Source organism: Xenopus tropicalis, chromosome 6, assembly GCF_000004195.4.
Source record: "Xenopus tropicalis strain Nigerian chromosome 6, UCB_Xtro_10.0, whole genome shotgun sequence".
Lineage (NCBI taxonomy): Eukaryota > Metazoa > Chordata > Amphibia > Anura > Pipidae > Xenopus > Xenopus tropicalis.
Window position 1 is genome coordinate 99594642 of NC_030682.2, and position 18994 is coordinate 99613635.

The 18994-nt window shown below is 36.4% G+C and overlaps 1 protein-coding gene across 2 annotated transcripts in view; it reads right to left on the minus strand.

Annotated features, from left to right (window-relative positions):
* Positions 1-6496: 6496 nt before the first annotated feature.
* tshz1 (teashirt zinc finger homeobox 1) overlaps positions 6497-18994 on the minus strand; it is a 64959-nt gene continuing 52461 nt past the window's right edge. For both annotated transcript variants that reach the window (XM_004915263.4, XM_004915262.4), the window contains one exon: positions 6497-11072. In XM_004915263.4, coding sequence (XP_004915320.1) covers positions 7882-11072 — 3191 coding nt within the window. In that variant the 3' untranslated portion in view covers positions 6497-7881. The remainder of the gene's footprint in view (positions 11073-18994) is intronic.

An 18994-nucleotide genomic window follows, 5' to 3' on the forward strand; every position in this document is an offset into this window, starting at 1 on the left:
CTTTATTTATATAAGGAGATATATGCATTCAGGTTAGTGACTTTTACAGCAAGTCTTTAAACAATGTGTCACTGAAATGGTTCAAGGAAACATTAAGGTTGAATGTAAAGGCTGAAGTTTGTAGGCAAATACATAGCTGTGCTAATGGAATCAAATTCTAATAAACTATGTCATTCAATATGCTACGACCTTGCTACCTAAAATTTACTCAATATATGGCATTTGCCTGATTCTCTTGTCTTGTTACTGCACGTCAGGGAGTGTTCATTTTTTCTTAGCCTATTTAAAGCAGAGGCAATTTCAGTGTAGGTATATATTATACCACAGCCCTCTCCTATTCACAGTTATTTACTAATAGCAAATAAATGTACAGGTATAGAACCCATTATCCAGAATGCTCGGGACCTGGGGTTTTCCAGATAAAGGTGGCCACACACATGGCGATTTTAGATTGTACAATCGGCCACTAACCATTCAGGACTGAAACGGCAGATAAGGAGGTAGAAACAATAGGATTTCTACCGATTCAGACCTGACGTCAGATTTTGCTCAGGCACCTTCTATGGCGCCCGATTAAAATCTTTTAACCCGCCCGATCGGTGAGTCGACCGATATCAGCAGCCTCCTGCGATAGTGGTCGACTCACCGACTTGCCATACACGCACAGAATATCGTACAAAACTATTATCGGTGCGTGTATGGCCAGCTTAAGGGATCTTTCCGGAATTTGGATCTCCTACTTTAAGTTTACTAAAACAATTATTTAAACAGTAATTTGACTCAATAGGATTGTTTTGGCTCCAATAAGGATTAATTATATCTTAGTTGGGATCAAGTACAAGGCCCTCTTTTGTTTTTACAGAGAAAAATTGAACTATTTTTAAAAATGTGAATTATTTGATTAAAATGCAGTCTATGGGAGATGGCCTTTCTGTAATTCAGAACTTTCTGAATAATGGGTTTCCGGATAAGGGGTCCGATACCTGTACTATTTATTACTTATTGACTTATTTACACTGACATACAATAAGGGGGACATTAACTAATGTTTTTTTTATGTCTTTTAGTGCACCAAAAATTTGTCGTGGAGAAAACTATTTTTTTTGGCGATTTATTATGCAACAAAACTGTGACAAATCTGAAAGAAAAAATAAGAAAAAAATACACCATCTAAAGCTGTTGAAACCATGTAAAAGTCAATGGCAGGTGTCCTTTTTACAACTGGAGGATAATTCTTTGCTTTGTGGTTTTAAAGGTGTTTGTGTTTTTTTTACGCTTTAAATAACTTGCAATTTTCGAATATTTTACGTGTCTTTTTCCGTTCATGCTTTTTGAATTTGGATCTTTAATAAAGGACTTTAATAAAGGACTACACATTTGTGGTTGATGTGGAAATGAGGTTAGTCGTGGTTTCAAAGGACGTTAAGACCACAAAAATCTGAAAATCTGATTATTGATAAATCTGCCCCTAAGTATAAATACTGTATGGGGTCTATTCATCAAAGTATGGTCGCTCCGAATACAGCTAATTCGTATTTCTTCATACATTGCGTATTTTAGTTATTTTGCGCAACTTTTTTGTACCGTGCGTCAAAAATTATGCGACAAAATTGTATTGTCGCGCTGAGTACGAAAGTTTTGGAATCTTTCAAGCTTCGTTATCGTGACTTTCCTTGGGCCAGGTTGGAGCTGCAGAGTGCCATTGAGTCCCATGGGAGGCTTCCAAAATCATGCACAGAAGGATCAAAGTCAGAAAGGTTTTCCTGCTGTTTACAATCGTTCGGATACAATAATTTTTCGCCAATACGATATTATCATGACTAATACGATTTTTTCGTAAGCATTTTGATGATGTTTGCGATCATCAGAAATTATCATATTTAATCCAAATTTTTCCCAATTCGGGATTCAAACTCGTACTTTGATGAATGTGCCCCTATATATATATATATATATATATCTCCACATTGCGATCCACAGTCCGAATTTCAAATCCGTCTGCACTAAGTAATGTCCGGGTGCAGCTTGGGAAATACTACAAATTTCAAAAAACGTCATAAGCGCACATATATATTTATATAGTTATTAGTTATTCTAACTGAGCTTGCTGAGTGTGGTACTTTTTTGTTATTTAGTACATATGCATGCTGTGTTGGTGTGTGCTCCTCCATGTTATTTATATATAAATTTGAAAAAAATTGAAAAAACGCCATAAGTGCACTCCAGGGACTTTTCATAAAAAATTCAGTCTTTATTTTCACATTGCCATCCGATCACCGTTCCGGCTCTGGCCTAGAGCGTTTCTCAAGATCTTTCTCAGTATCTTGAGCCAAAACGTTGATATATAATATATACATGTATAGGACCCGTTATCCAGAATGCTTGGGACTGAGGGTATTCCAGATAAGGGGTCTTTCCATAATTTGGATCTCCATACCTTAAGTCTACTAAAAAATCAATAAAACATTAATTAAACCCAATAGGATTGTTTTGCCTCTAATAAGGGGTAGTTATATATTTGTTGGGATCAAGTACAAGGTTCTGCTTTATTATTACAGAGAAAAAGGAAATCTGTTTTAAAATTCCGAATTATTTGATTAAAATGTCTTGGGAGACGGGCTTTCTGTATTTTGGAGCTTTCTGGATATAGGTAGATATATAGATAGATTATAAGCTCTTTTGAGCAGGGACCTCTTCACCTCTTGTATCGGTTATTGGTTGCTTTATTTGTAACTCTATGACCAATGTATGAAACGCACTTATTGTACAGCGCATATTTTGGCACTTTATAAATACGTTAATAATAATAATGATGATGATGATGAAGGTCTTAGACAAAGAACGAAATGTTGGCCTGGTTGTTTAAATGGATACATTTTGTAAAGGTTCCTGGTATGTATCTTTTCATCTTTTCTAAAGGGAAAGTAGTGGAAGTAAAAAACTCCCAACAACAGTTAAGGCTACAGAAGTTCCATTTGCCCCCACTGGGTGGAGCTTGGAGCAAGTTTAAAAAAAAAAAGAAAAAAACTTTATTTCTCTGATACCTTATATTAGGTTGCTGGCATTTTGCCACTTTGAAGGACAGTTTATACTTAGCACTGTGTTGATTGGTTTGGTTGGTATAAGGAATCTACAGATAAACCACTGTGGATAGAGTCTCTACTAGAAGTTAACTTCAGTTTTAGCTTACTAGATGGTCTGCACTTGTGTTTCTTTCATTGCCTTAGAGATCTGTAATACTCATGGTTCCATTCCTGACTCTAATAGCAAGAAGAAATTAAGGAGTCCTAGGGGAAGGGATAAATTCAAATTTCAAGGGCACCCCATTGCTTGGATGAGTTTAACATATTAACCCAACCCCTTGTGACCTCTTTGCCTCTGGGTGACTTCACCAACTTTTTCCCTACACCAGCAGCACAAAGATCCCCTAGAACTCCTCTCAGACCATTCTTTTGTAACCTTTATATTTTCCGACCAGTAAAAATGAAGTGCTGATGGCACAATAGTAACTGTGCTTGTTACATTTCGCACCAATGTGTGGTTCAGATTTAATCGTATAATAGTTATTTGCCTTCTTGGGAATACGCCTAGAAGCTTAGCCTTCAACAGAAGAGGACTGTTAGAAGAGAAATGTTTTAATAAAATAATAGAAAACTATTCTTCCCAAAACCACTTTGCAGTTTCTCAATATAGAAATTTGTACCCAACAAACAGAATTAAGACTTCCACAGCTTTCTTGCTAAGAAACTAAAGTAAAAGCACCATATGGCATTACAAACCTGCATTGGCAGAATCAAATACTTAGTAAAACTAAAGCATACCTGGTTGTGGTGCGCGAGTTATTAGAAATGTATAAAGGCTGAGCCTGTGGGCACCATGCGAGTATAATGGCAGCAGGACAGGTTTTTTTCCAATTTTAGTTACTTAGAGATATGAGACAAGGCCGTATAAATAAAAGGATAAGGCCTTATGAATAAAAGGATCAGGTTAAATTTAGACAATATGGATGTAATCCAGGTCATTAAAAATCTTACTGCTACGTCCTCTCCTTCCCTTTGTTTTTGTATAGTCATCAAAATAATCGGTTGCTGGGATTTCAAGAAAGACAACATTTCCATTCCAGTCTATTAGATACAATATAGTTATTTGTTTTAGATGGTGAACCAAGTGCTGTGTGGATTGTCGCCCACTCATATTCTGGGCAAAGCAAAGAGTATTAAGAAGACCATACAGTCTTAATTTCGATTTAGTGTCTAATATTACTATTCAGTGGCTAAGCCTAAATTGAGGAAAATGGGGAGACTTGTCTTCAGTGATCACAGGGCTGCACACTAGTGAGGTCATCTTTACATCATCCATTTGGCTGGCAATGAACTGGGCCAAAAACGACTACAGTGCTCATCAGGCGCATTAGGCGTGATTTGGCCCAAATGCATTTCCCAGCTGCAATCCTTACCTGCTCAGAAATTGTACTTGTGGAGTTAGATAATCCCCAACTCAGCCTTTACAGTGATATAGACAGAAATAGAATTTTGCTGTATCCAAGTTCATGAAATCTGCTAACATGATATCATACTGGCACCATGAGCTTAAGGCAGTTATAGAAGGCCTATACAGATGGGATTGCAAACAACTCTCCTATACGGGCATGATACCTTTAACACTGGGTTCCAAACAGCAAAAGAAAGAGTGGAGGTGTGACAAGCCCATTTTGTTAAACTGAAGAGGCTTGGTTTAGTGGAAAATTTTTGTTAAGGCTGACAAAATGTTAATCGCTTGGAATGAAATAAGGCTGCATCTTCAATATTTCAAAAGGTCAAAAGGCAGCCTTGAGATTTTGGGCAGAAGGCTGGCTAGGTGAATTTAGCAAGTTTTCTGTCTGATAGCCTTCTAGGCAAAACTGATATGTTTTTATTCCATCATGGCACTACCATGTATATTATCAGGGTGTCCTCCGGGTACTCTTGTTTCCCCCACACTTATAAAACATATGGGCAGATTATATCTCTTGTGTGTGAATGTCATAGGGACCTTTTAAGGTCTGTAAACTCCACTGGGGCAGGGCTAATGTGTATGATACATAAAGCTCTGTAGAATATGTCAGAGCTTTATAAATAATAAATAACAATAACTAAGGGATGAATTGGTGACATTTTTACCTTATTATTGTTTATTATACATTTCCTCCTCAGAATGAGATTATGACAACTTTATATGGATAGACTTGCTGCCACACTCAGATCAGATTTCTATGTGTTCCTAGCACAATTTCATTTTAATTTAAATTAGTAGTATATACAGGTATAGAACCTGTTATCCATAATGCTCAGGACCTGGGGTTTTTCAGATTTTTTTCTGCAATTCGGATCACAATACCTTAATGGGCTTATTTATCAATTTTCGAGTTTCTTTTTCTAAATATTGAATGCTTGTTTATTTATTTATTTATTAATATAGTAAAGTTGTTCAAATAAAAAAACTTGAATACCTTAAATTTTTGAGTTAACAAACTCAAATAAAACTTGAAAACTCGAATAGAAAATATGGCTTGACTTTGCCACAACTGCCTATGACTAAGTAGGAAACACGTAACGCTGCATTTCGGTTCTGTATGTTTTTTAATATGAATGTTTAAATAAAATGTGATTTTTTTTACCTATAATTTTGTATTGAGTTTGGGATACCTTTTGATACAGAGGTTGAGTTTGCACTTTAATCTGTGGGCTGTATCCCATGAACTTTGACCCTTTTTGACTAGTGGTTTTAGATCTATGTTATTAATATAATTGTGAATTGATTTTGCCTAGGACAACTCCCATTGACTTCTATAGGAATTTGCAAGCTTTTAAGTGCCAAAGTTTTGCATTCAAGTTTTTGGGTTTTGGCACTTAAAAAATACAAGACATTCGTGTTTTTGAACTATAATTCAAGTTTTTTAGCACAAAAAGCTTGAATTGTGAAAACAAATCAAACTTGAACATTGATAAAGCACCCCTTAGTCTTCTAAAAATAATAATTTAAACATTATTGTTTTGCCTCCAATAAGTATTCATTATATCTTTGTTGGGAACAAGTATCATGTACCATTTCCCTTGTAATAAAGAGGAAATATGTTTTACGTTTTATTAAAATGGAGTCTATGGGAGATAACCTTCCCGTAATTCTGAGCTTTTTGGATAACAGGTTTCCAGATAACAGATACCTGTACATAAATATATATATATCCATACTTACAATCTCTGCAATATCTGTTGGCATTTCAGTATAAATGCTTATTTTAGATGTTAAAACACAAGAAATTCTGTGAATGTGATTATTTGAAAGTATTGTGACTTGTTTGTAACATGTTAATGGTTAGAGCCTGAATGAAATATGTCAGGATAGTGATAGTGAATAGATGATTCTGAATAGAATTATCTTGGATGATTGCATAAACAATACCTCTTACTGCAGGAAGAACACCTCTAAGGCACAATAATGACGACATGACAATGTATGTAAATCAAGAACTGCATGTGGGTTTATTTCACACTTGAGAAAACAGTGGATTTAATTGTGTGAACCGAAATGTACTGTACAATATTAATGATAGAACATCAAAAAAATGTATAATTCATAGTGCATTGCTTTATTTTTATTTCTTTATTTTTTTTTTGTCAGTTTCTTTTGTACGTACATCTAAAGATGCAGGTGCCAGTAAAATTTCTCTGCTTAAGTCAATCTGCAGGAACTTAAAACTTTTATTTAAAAAATTGTGATTTTTACATTTTATATACACAGGATTTGAATATAAAATGACAATATAAAATTTCCAAAGTGAAAGCAGACAGCCAGAAGGTATAAAGAAACTGCAACAGTTTCAAATGGTAAGATATGTAACTTGTACTGTTAAATTAATGTCTACTATTTACAAGCAACAGAATCCAATATTTGCCCCAGAATATCCTGTTATTTTGTCAGCAATGAAATATGTATTTAACCTGCTGGTAGCAAAGGGGATATAAATGCAGCACGCTGTAGGAAGATAAGCTTGTACCAAAGCTTACTTTTGCAAATATCTAGATACGGTATTTACTTCACAGAATAGAAACATTTATACATATTTGAATAATAAATTTGCATACATTTTTGCCTGAATGAGGAATTTTAGCTCTCAGAACATGATGGCATCTTTATTTGCTCTGTGTATATATAGAGAATTTATATTCTTTTTTCACATTTTGTAGCATTTTTACTTAAGTGGCATCATAACCCAAGAGTACTAAATAGCTTTTCTCCTTTGTCCCAGAGTCACGTCTACATTTTTGCATCTGCATTCTGCCAAGAAAAATATATATATTTATATATATATATATATATATATATGACGTTGTAAAACGTTCTGTATTGTGTACAGAACTGACAAATCAAATAAATACCTGTTAACTTTTGTTTCAAAAGGCACCGAAATGCTATGGCAGTGCTCAATGGGTTAACGTGACACCGCAAGATTTTCTGACCTTTATTGTCATGGCAACTTGATAATTTTAGGATGTTCAGTTTTTTAAGTCATTGTTCTTTGTGTTTCTTTGTGTCTAAATGAATGTCTTTCAAATAGTGTCTCCCACTACAATCTACAAAAGATAGCTTAACATCAAGAACAGATGTTGAAAATTAAAGGTCAGACATTGACTCACAAAAAGAAAACATGCACAAATCAGACAAAGAGAATATAAATATAAATATAAAATATGTGTAAGAAAAAAAAAATTCCAGATAGGCAGTTCAGCAACAAAAATAAGACTGATTTCTGAGGCTCAAGTCAGGCCTAGTGCAGTATTCTGAATACGTTTAGTGCAATGTTCTTGTGGTCACTTGCATACCTGGCTGCATAACTGGATGTCACTGTTTTTCTAGTTCAGTTACATAAATCACATGGTCCTCTGGAGACTTCCCATGTGTTTTACTAAGGTGCAGTTTAACTGCGTGTTTGCTTGCAAAAGTTCGGTTGCAGAGCTTACACTGGAATGTGGAGCCTGAGTCCTCCTCAATGAGTCCTACAGAGCTTAAAGCCTTATTGGTGATGACTTTTGTAACATTCTGCTGTTCTTGAATCTGATTAAGTGAAAGCTTTGACAGATCCTTCAAGCTAAAACCTAGATGTGTCTCTAAATGACCAATGTATGTTGAAGCAGTTCGGAATTGAGAGGCACAATCATTGCAAAAGAAAACTGGGTGGCCTGTATCCAAATTCTTTAAAAATTTAGTCCCCCCTGTCCTCCTTAATTGATATTTGACATTGGCCAACCAGTGGCTAATGGTAGTCATTGAAAGGCCAGTAAATTTAGAGATGTGTACCCGTTCTTGTGGACCGAGATCCGACATGATATATTTGCCTTCAGCAGTCTCTCGTAAGCTGGAAGCAAACTGAGCTTGTAGGATAAGGAGATGCTGAGGGTTCCAGTTGGATTGCCTGCCTTTCCGTTTGTGTACAGGCGACAGCTCATCCAAAGCTTCTTCAAAACTGCTGCCATCTGCATCAGATTTTTCTGACACAGTAGACGGCGTTGATGATTTTGGAGTTAAACGGCCTGTGAGGTTTTTCACCATATCAGAGATATCCATCAGTGCACTTTCCCGCAGGGGTGATGAGACAGTGTCTGTGATACTTGTCACAAGAGGTTTGTTTTTGGATTTTGTCAAGTCAATTGGTTGGTCACTATCTTCGTAATAATAGCGGTCAATGGATTCTACTTGCTTTACAGGGGTTGTGGGATAAATAGGTTTATCTAGCATGCTATTGCTAATTTTATACAACATCGCCAAAGGGTCCAATGAAGGGCTCACTGGCTTTGATACTTTACCTAAATGAGTATTCATGATGGATTGCAATGCACTCAGAGGATTAATAAAAGATGGCTCAGGTGAATGATCTGTTATAATTCCTAAGCTGTTGCAGCCATTAGTAACTTTAGCTTTAAGCGACTCTGTACCATTTAGTGCAAGGGGCTCTATCTGAGGCTCCTTCTTGGCTTTCTGAATTTCAGTCTCATTATTTTTCTTTAGTACTTTGTTTTTTACTTCCTCTGGTTTGAGTATTTCTTTGTTTTCTTTTGCCACTGGGGATGATGGTTTCACTGGAATTGCCTTCTCTTTCTCTAACACTTTTTCTTCTTTTTTAACAGTTATTTTACCCGTCACTTTCTCTACTAGCTCCTCCATTGCAGATACATTGCTTTTATGAGGCGGTGGTGTTAAGCTCCCAGGAGAATGGATCAAAGCATGATCAGAAGTCATGGTCTTTACACTGCTGGCATATGATGGCTGAATCTGAACACTCTGAACAGATGGCTGCAAAGATTTTACAGTTCCTGGCAACTGATAAGCAGCATGGATGCTGGGATATCCGCCCCATGAAGGTGCTCCATTTTGAGCTTTGCTGATTGCACTGGTCACAGTGTTTTCAAGTGATTTTAAAATATCTAGTCCTCCCTTTGGACTGTCATCTAAATCCTCTTCTCTAAGGTACTGATAGACAGTTGCTGGTTCAATCTTTTCAGGATCCTCATTTTCCTCTTTGATTTTTTTTTCTACTTCACCATTATTTATTTTCTCCTTTTCCAGATCTTTTCTCTCTTCGGAATGGGTTGATCCAGTTGGGGAATCTGGTGGCTTTTTTATATAGGATGCTGGTAGTCGTGCATGTGTTGTTGGGGGCAAAGGTATAGACTGGATTTTTTCCTCTACAATTGCATCCATAACTAACTGCTTTCCCTTTTTAGAGGCAGAGTTTGTCACTTTCAGAAAGTGACCTGTGACCATCATATGAGCAGTAAGCTGTTGCAATGTGTCATGAGAGCTGCCACACTCCATGCACTTTAAAATTTGAGCTTTTCTTGCCTCAAATTGCCATGTGTAACTAGCACCATTCTGGTAGCCGTATCGATTGTTAGGAGTCACATAAGGGTTGGCAGCTTTTGGGTCCTTTGCTGTCTCACTTACAGAAGCTCCAGGGGAAATCCCTGCTTGTTCAGGTGAATCTGGCAAAGCAATGTCTTGAAGTGCTCGCTTTTTTGTGGAAGGGACCAGTTTCGTGATCGCTGGTACTGGCTCTTTCAGAGGCACTTTTTGGTAATGCTTCGTTTTGATCATGTGGACACTGAGGTCCTGCAATGATTCAAATGAATGTCCACAGTACATGCATTTTAACACCTTCTGGGCATCCTCTTTCCCTTCCATTTCCATGAGTGATCTTTTTCTGGGTTTAGACCAACGCCTAGTTTTTTCAGCATTCCGGTCTCTATTGTCATCACGGTAGTGACCGGTTTCATTCATGTGTACAGTTAGTTCTACTAAAGTGTCGTACGCTGCACTGCAATCCTTGCATCTGAACTTACTGGCACCAGTAAAAACAGATCCATAAAGTTTATTATTTTGTCGATACAGCTGCACTGTGCTGAATAAGCTGGGCTCTGGCAGAAGTCCATATGAGGTTTGTTGTAAAGTTTTGGCTAGAGCAGCCTGGTGCCAATCGTATCCTGGAGCACTATTACAAATGGTGCTATTACTTGTAGTGACACTAATACTAGTACTTGTATTTGTACAACTGCTGCTTGTGATAGTAGTAGGTGTACCAGGGTCAGATTTTACACCAGTCGTATCACTCTGGCTGCTATTATTGGTGTTTGCCGACGGACTTAATTTTTCATTAGATTTTTTCAAATCTAGTGCTAAATTAGACCAGCAGCATTCTGAGAGTAAATTTGTATACACTGCTTTGATTTGTGCCAAGCTGTCTGAAGGGTAAGAAGCATTTTCTGTATTCTGGCCATCTTCTTTATCCTGTCCCTCTTTAGAGGAGGTACTTTTGAAATCAGCTAGTTGATCACTTGCCTCGCTAAATGGTGAACCGTAGCCAGCATCCTGATTGGTTGCACTGCTAATGGGAGAATTTTGGTAGCTCTGAGTCTCTTTGATTTCATGTTCTTCATTGTATAAATAGTCACTATCCTGAACATCTAATGAAAGGCCATCATCTTCCAAATTATCTTCATCGATTTCAGCTGCCTTTAATTCTTCTGCAGGAACATATGCTGAAAAATGAAACACAAATGTCAGAAAAAATGTTTTTCTCTCCTTTGTACATATAAATGCAGTTCTAAAATTATTCTGTGTCTTTGTTTTCTAATAAAAGTAAAAACAAAATTAAGTAGATATGAAACAGCTATTAATAAAGAATGTTAAAAAATGGTGCTAATATTAAGCTGTCTAACTGCTACAGATTGTAAAATGTATGGGGTTGGCTGTCAAGGACCTCACTGTTAGAGCCAAAGGGTTTGCCACCCTGGGTTGCTCTTTTACCTATATCACTTTACATGTTGTGTGGCAAATTCCCTTTGACAAAGGCTTGTACCAAAACCATGGGGTAATTCTCAACTGCACAAGCTTTCTAGTAGGCCTTTTTTCCTTGTCTACACAGTGTTAGATGCTAATGGCACATGGGCTGTTTGTGTGATTTTATTTACTTAGCAGCTCAAAATAGGTCACTCCAAAGTAATCATTTGCCAAAAATAGTGACAAAAGAGTTGAGAGATTACTTGCCCCAAGAAGAGGAATAGCCCTAGTATTCTCTAAAACAACTATTCCCATTTTGGGGAACAGTGCAGGTGGTATTCCCCAAGCGACTCTTGTCTATTGCTTGGTATGGTAAAGTAGCAATGACTTGCTGGCCATAAAAGAGATGCCTGCACAGTGATGCATGGTGGCTCAGCCAATTGGCATGGGCCTTACCATGACACCATAACCTCTCTCATCCAAACCCAGCAGCTCATCACTGTGCTTACTCTGCAATAAGTAACTGGCTCCCATTTGGGGCTACAAGGTAATTTTTTCTGAGAGGCCTTGAACTCCCTGTTTTAACACATACAATCCATTTTAACAAATACCGTGGTGTAATAAAACAATTGTGATCCAACAGATGTAAAAATGTAAAATTCAGAGTCATCTTAACATATCGACTTTGAGTCACTATAATTTACACTAAGAATACATTTTCATGGCATGTAAAAAATACATTAACACTTCTAGTTTAACAGTTGTTATAAACATCCAACCTGAATTATTGGCATTAACTGGACAGTAAAACTGTAGTGTCAGAGAATCAATTGGAATTTAATCTTTGTCGGGATCTCACTGACAACATGAATTTCACAATGGGTATTGACATTGCTAGTTTCTTTCTACCACAGCACTATAATGTGGGCACACAGGAACACCTCCGCTGGCATATGGGAGTGTTTGGTAAAACCTTAAAATTGGGCCGCATTATCTAATGCTGAAAATAATGATAAAAGGAAGAAACATCAAGCAAGGAGGGAGAATAAGGTGCTACAAGGCAGCTAGTCATCCAAGCACTGTATCACACCTCTATCATGTATCTTTGTCAACTTCCATCACTGACTACAGCAGAGGGAGGGATACGCTGAACATATCATGACATAAATATTGGTGCTATTTTTCAAGAAAATCTCAAAAGCATACGACAGGATGAACAAATCATGGTGTAGCTATAAGGTATTGTAAAATTGGGGACCAGTTAAAAATACAGAAAAAACATTATTTGCACACCCTTTTGTCATTTCCCTGTTTAGGGAAGCATGTTCAGTGTATCTTGATTAATCAGACATTAATGTATCATAAATCAATAATTTGTTTCTATATTCCTTATGTTTTAAACATAACCTTTGGATTGTGCAAGTAGATACCTCTAATCCTATTCTTACTCTGTAACCCTTACTTGTTAAATTATTGTTTCCCTGTTAGTTAATGCAAAAGGCTGCAGAATTTCCTGTGCTATTTAAATAAATGATGATAATGATTTTCCATTTTATTTTACCTTATGAAGCCCTTCAGAAGTCAAAAGATTCTCCAAGAGAAGGATAATATATACAATTTGTGGAAACAATATTTAGCCTTCCCATCCAACATAATCTTGAGACAAAGTAGTCATTTCTTTAATGCTCTATTTTGATTTTTTTTTTTGTGTCTTTGTTAATTTCCTTAACTTTCTTTGTGTGTCCTTATTTATTATTATTTTATGCCCACTATTATCTGGAGTGAATCAGTCTATAGGACTATATTTCACTTTATTGCTCATTTATATATAGTTTTTTGAATGAAATCCATTTTGAATTTTTTCCATTATAAACCATTTATAAAGTCATATTCAGCATAGCTGAGCAGTTAACGCTGATCAATAATAACACAAAAGGTGGAGGGGACCCTCCTCATAGAAATTTACTATCTAAAGCCTTGAAAGACAGAAAAATTACGGATTATTTACACACCCACACAAACATGCCAAATGCTTGGGACCTGCAGTTTCAATCATTAGTTCTACTACAAAATCATTTAAACCCAGTAGGATTGTTTTGACTCCAATAAGGACTAATTCTATCTTATCTGGGATTAAGTACAGGGTACTGGTTTATTATTACATAAAAAAGGGAAAAGATTTTAAAGTATTTGAATTATTTGCTTATAACTTTCTAGGTAATGGGTTTCCAGATAACGGATCCTGTACCTGTACAACTAACAGTATAGGGCATAGTTTCATGTTTTATCATGGAGTAGAGGTGGCAGGCCTGGTCAGCCAGGTCATTGCTGAGGAGTGTAAGAGGTAGATCCTGATTAAATATAAAGATGAACAGCATTAAGATTATTAGGACAGAAGGCATTGTTGGACCGTAACCAGGTTAAACAGAGCCCCTTTTTGTTTTTCCCTTTCCTTGCAGTTAGAGGAGCCTACAAAACATACAGTTCTAACAATCTTCCCGGTAATGAAGAGGTTTATTGTTGCTGCAAGATGCCAATTTGAAATGCCTTCTGGATGGCATTGCCTTTTTCTTCTGATGAAACAGATGTGCTGTCTTCTCTGGATAGCATTAAATGCTGTGCAAAATAATTCAAGCCGACACAATGCAAAATGTGAATATTTGTGGTGTAGAGATTTTTTCCTTCAATGTGCCAGTAAGACACAGCAACAAGAGCCCAGTGTGTACGGAAATGACTGCTAAATAAATGTTAAACCAACAATGTTCTGAGCTGCGGGAACATATACTGTACGTATGAAATCATATATTTGCCAACATATGAACTTGAATTCTGTTAGGGAACTAGTTTTCTTAACTGCCTTAGAATGGGTTGGAGCATTATAAAAGTAAAAAAAAAAATCCTATGATAAAGCATATTGCTATGGACTGGCACACATTCTAAAGAAACTGGGGGTAGTGGGGGACTGCTTGTCAAAAATATTATTTCTTCACTATGTATAGCGAAATCCAAGTTATTAAAAAAGCTGGTATTTAGAGATGGTTGTCACTTTAGATAGGGCCTTGCGTGGTTCACGTCGACATGTGCCCCATTGGTGGAAGTAAGGTTTGCTGCAATATGGAGAGAAGGAGAGATCAGGCTGACAAAAATGGCAAGGCCAAATTGCCTTGGGCTCTCAAACAATGAACTGTATGGGATTTTATAGTCTATATTTTAATAGTAGCTGAACATAATGTTCTGATTTAATTGTGCAAACCTACAATGTTATATTTAAGGACTGCTGCGCCTAAAAAAAATTACAACAATTTTTAATTTGTCCTGCACAATTATGATGTTCTCTAAACATAAAAGCAGCACAATCTCAGTACTGGTGATAAATCTTTCACCCAGTGTTTATCCCAGTTATTTGATTCAAAAGATGTGTAATTAGTCTGAGGCATTTTAACATTTACATAGTGAATAAAATGATCGGTTCCTCTCAATGATGCAAAAGTGAACTGGAGCACAAATACAAATATGCTATATATGTGTGTGTATGTATCTGGGACGGAGGAAGTACACGTGGCATATGTTTTTGCACTGAAACCCTCCCCCCCCCCCCACTCTATTGGTCAGCATTAAGATATAATAGCTTTAAATCACAGTGTTTTGAATTTTAAGAAAAAAAAAACACACTTATTAGTCAGAGAGAAGGAGCCCCATACCTGTAGTATTTCCAAATACTAAAATCTTATTAGTTCTCTCTTGCTCACAACTGCTCCCTAATTATTGCAAATTTAGCATTTTTTCCTTTTATTAGAGGTTGCAATTTGCAAGGCAGGGCAGCCCTGTCTTTCTATAAGTGATTATTTAAATCATTTAACTACAAAATTACAAGCACCAAAATTACACAAAAATTAAGCAGTCTCTAACACTAAAGGGTTAAAGCAAAACAGTATTCGAAAAAATAAAAACCTGACAATGAATAGAGAGAAGAGGCAAGTGACAAATCCTAAATACATTCAGTTGCATATCTAATGCTCAATAGATCATCACAAATTCCAATCCTCTTTGTGTCTTTCACAGTTGACTAAGAATGTTAGTGCAAATAGAGTGTGTTGCTTAAGCCACACAGCAAGTATTTTTTTTTTTTTTTAAAGTCATTTTTCCACCAGTGACGATAACAAATCCAAAACCTGCTTGACTGCATATATGATGCTGGTACAATCTCAAATTCAAAATTGCAAAAGCAAATCAACGGCACAAATGAAGTTTAGGGCTAGCCGTGAAGTCGTGCCAGCTTCACAAAGGGAGAGAGAGAAAGGGAAAAGTCTGTTCGTGGCAGATCTATCTTTTCAGAAAGTCTGTAACTTGTTAAATCAGTAAGAATACCTGTCAGAGATATCCTGCTACACCATTTGGCTGATGTCAAACCTAAATAAACCAGATCAGAAACCCAGCAAGTGGCAGAACGTAAATGAAATGGAAGAAGATCTGTCTAACTGTAACTCGCATGGTTTGCTTGCTGATTTTTTTTTTCTTCTTCTTTTTATTTTGGAGGAGGGAAATAGTGGCAATCACCACAGTCATTTGTAGTACTAATGTCCAATTCAGCCTCCTTTCATTCCCCTTATTTAGGTGGTCAGAATGGTTTCATAGCCGACACGGGGAAGCTGTGCTGTTTAGCAGGCTGTTTAATGGGAAACTGGCAGTCTTATTTCTTTGCTAGATTTGGTTTGTCACTAGGTCTCCATTACATGCCACTCAGCTTTGATGCCTTTGGACAGGACTGATCAAAAGATGTCATTTGACCTACACAGCATGGCAGAAACTTGGAGAAGTCTCATAAAGGGACACTTTGGCTGTAAATAAAATGACATTATTATTTCCTCTGTCCTATCATGTAGAAAAGCCAATTATGGTAATGCACTGCATGTCAATGGAAATACAGCAATCTTTTTTGGAGCAGCTAATGCCCGGATTCACGGCTGCAACTCTCCTTCCTTGTGAAAATGTGCCCAATGGAAAATAAAGAGGAATGAGGTGATAGATGTCTTCAAGACTCTTAATAAATTCCAGGAGGGCCGTAAAAAGTGCAAGTCAGCAAAACAATTGAAAGAGTAAAATGCAAACTGTTAAGTTTCCAAATTATCTAGTAATTTCATCTTGAATGATTTATTTTCCGTCACTGGAAGCCTACATCAAATTCTTCCTCTATAGTTTGACTGGCACGCAAGACAATTTATAGTACCACTAAACCAATAGCACTAACTAATGTGTTCCAAAAGAAAAGACTTGGGAGTCAGGATTTAACCTTGCAGCTTTTAAAGCTACACATTTTGAAAAATATATATGTTTTGTACAATGCGGATATTTAACAGAAAATGTTTTGTGGCAATTAATATAATAAACATAATGAATAAAAGCCACTGTATATGTAGAGGGCAATAGGTATACCTTACTGTGTCATACCACACGCTCAACTTTAGGTTCAATTGGGAGAATATGCCCTACTTACACTTACAGCTTCCATTTAATCAATTAGAAAACCTTTTGTGTTGTATATATTTTATAACTATTCAGAAAAGCTGTATGCAGGTTATTCTTCACTGGCAGAAGTACTTTTCTGCACATTGTATGTCTACTTTTTCATATGAGTCGGAGCTCCCACACTAGTATATGATATCACATCCAGGGCCCATTGTATGAAATCACTGGTCTTTAATGCAGAAACATTCAGTTTTAGTGATACTGACTGAGATTAACTGCCTTGCAGCAAATAGTTTACACTCTAGGGCAAACAATGGTTGGGGACTGGCTAACACAATGCTTCATCAGCTGGGTACGAACAGAAAAGGCTACAAAAAGGAATGAATCAATAATATAGTTAATTTTTTCCCCTCAATGATAAACATGTGTTGCAAAAACCAAGAAAATGTAGCATATATTACTATTAGTAACAGGCTAGATACCATATTTCAGGGCGCACTTGAACAAGAAAAAAAAGAAAACATTCACAAAGTAAGTCAAGACTGTTGTGGAATGCATAAAGTACTGCATCTAAATACGCATTGGCGGTTTAGAAGAAAGAGCTGAATAGTATGTGGTACAGACAAAGCAAACCGCAGACATACCTTTGTGTTTGTGAGACCTATTGGCCTGTCTGGAAGCATTTTTAACACAAGTCCTATTTATTGAGCTCATTTTTAGCAAAGGTGTTTTTAGGTGCATACTGTCCCACTGAAAGGATAAGCAGAGGCCATTTGTGTATTCACAAAACTTTTAAAGCAAAGGCCTCTGCTGCACAGATGCAGTGCAATTATTAGATTGTTAAGACAACATTCTATGCCCTAGACTGTGCTTACTGAACAGATAGTAGAAATAAATAATTAAAACAGAAGCTGTTTCATTATGGAATCCAACAAAATCAATGGTGTAAAGTCATAGTGCTAGTATGCATTTGTAATACAGAGGGAACTTGAAGCACAGAACTGCTGTCCCTACCACAGGCTGAAACAGGTTAAGGTGCCACCTTTAGTTTTCTATAAATAAAATAACATTTTCAAAATCACAAAAGAAGAGCAATGTATGGTTCAGTCATCTTCATTATAACCAGTGTTCTCATTGCCAAAGCAAATCTTGTACAGGAGTGTAGCTCTATGACAAACATTCTGTTAAGATTCTATAAGGCCCAGACTGGCAATCTGTGGGTTCTGGCAAATGCCAGAGGGGCTGCTGGTGGGGGCTGTTTGGGCCTCTGTGTACTTGAAATGCCAGGGCCTATTTGGAATTCCAGTGCAGATAAAGCTTCCATCTCCCCACCTTTAATGAACCTTGACTTTTGTGCACTTTTGCTCTATATATTTTAAATTTATAAGCTCAAAATGTTTGTTTTTTTTTGTTTTATATCTTTATTTTGGTTTCTCTCACAGTTATCCCTAATACAAAATGGTGACTTTTAGATGCCTTTTCCAACGTAAACAAGTTAGTAACTAGTATCCAAATTATCATTTAATTAATGAAATTAAAATAAATTAAATAAATGATTTCACCTTCTACTAAGATTCCCCATTTGCCCCATGCATTTCTTTAAGATAACTTTTATGTTATAGAATGACCTATTCTAAGCAACTTTTCAATTGGTCATTATTATTTATTTATTATATTTTTTTCACTTATTTACCTTCTTCTTCAAACTCTTTACAAAGGGGGTCACTGACCCCAGCAGCCAAAAACCTATTGTTCTGTGAAGCTACAGTTTTATTGTTACTATTACTTTTTGTAACTTTTTTTTTTTTTTTATTCAGGCCTCTCCTATTTATATAATGGTCTCTGCCTGGTTGCTAAGGTAACTTGGACCTTAGAAACCAAATAACTAACTGCTAAAAATCCAGACTGGAGAGCTCCTGAACTGAAAATGAAATAAGTAAAACCTACAAATAATAAAAAAATACCAAATGCAATTTGTCTTAGAATAGTGCTCTCTACACCATACTAATTTAACTCAAAGGTTAACAACCCCCTTTAATATAAATTCAGTTATGTCATCTACTTTAGTTACTCCTGGGAAAGGTGAGAACTACTCAAGGCAAACTATTTTTGCCAGACCACTTTGTTCAGCAAATATTCTAGGACTGGAAAACTGCAAATTATGACAGATAATCGACAGATTAATAGGGATGTGCCAAATCCAGGAAGACACGTT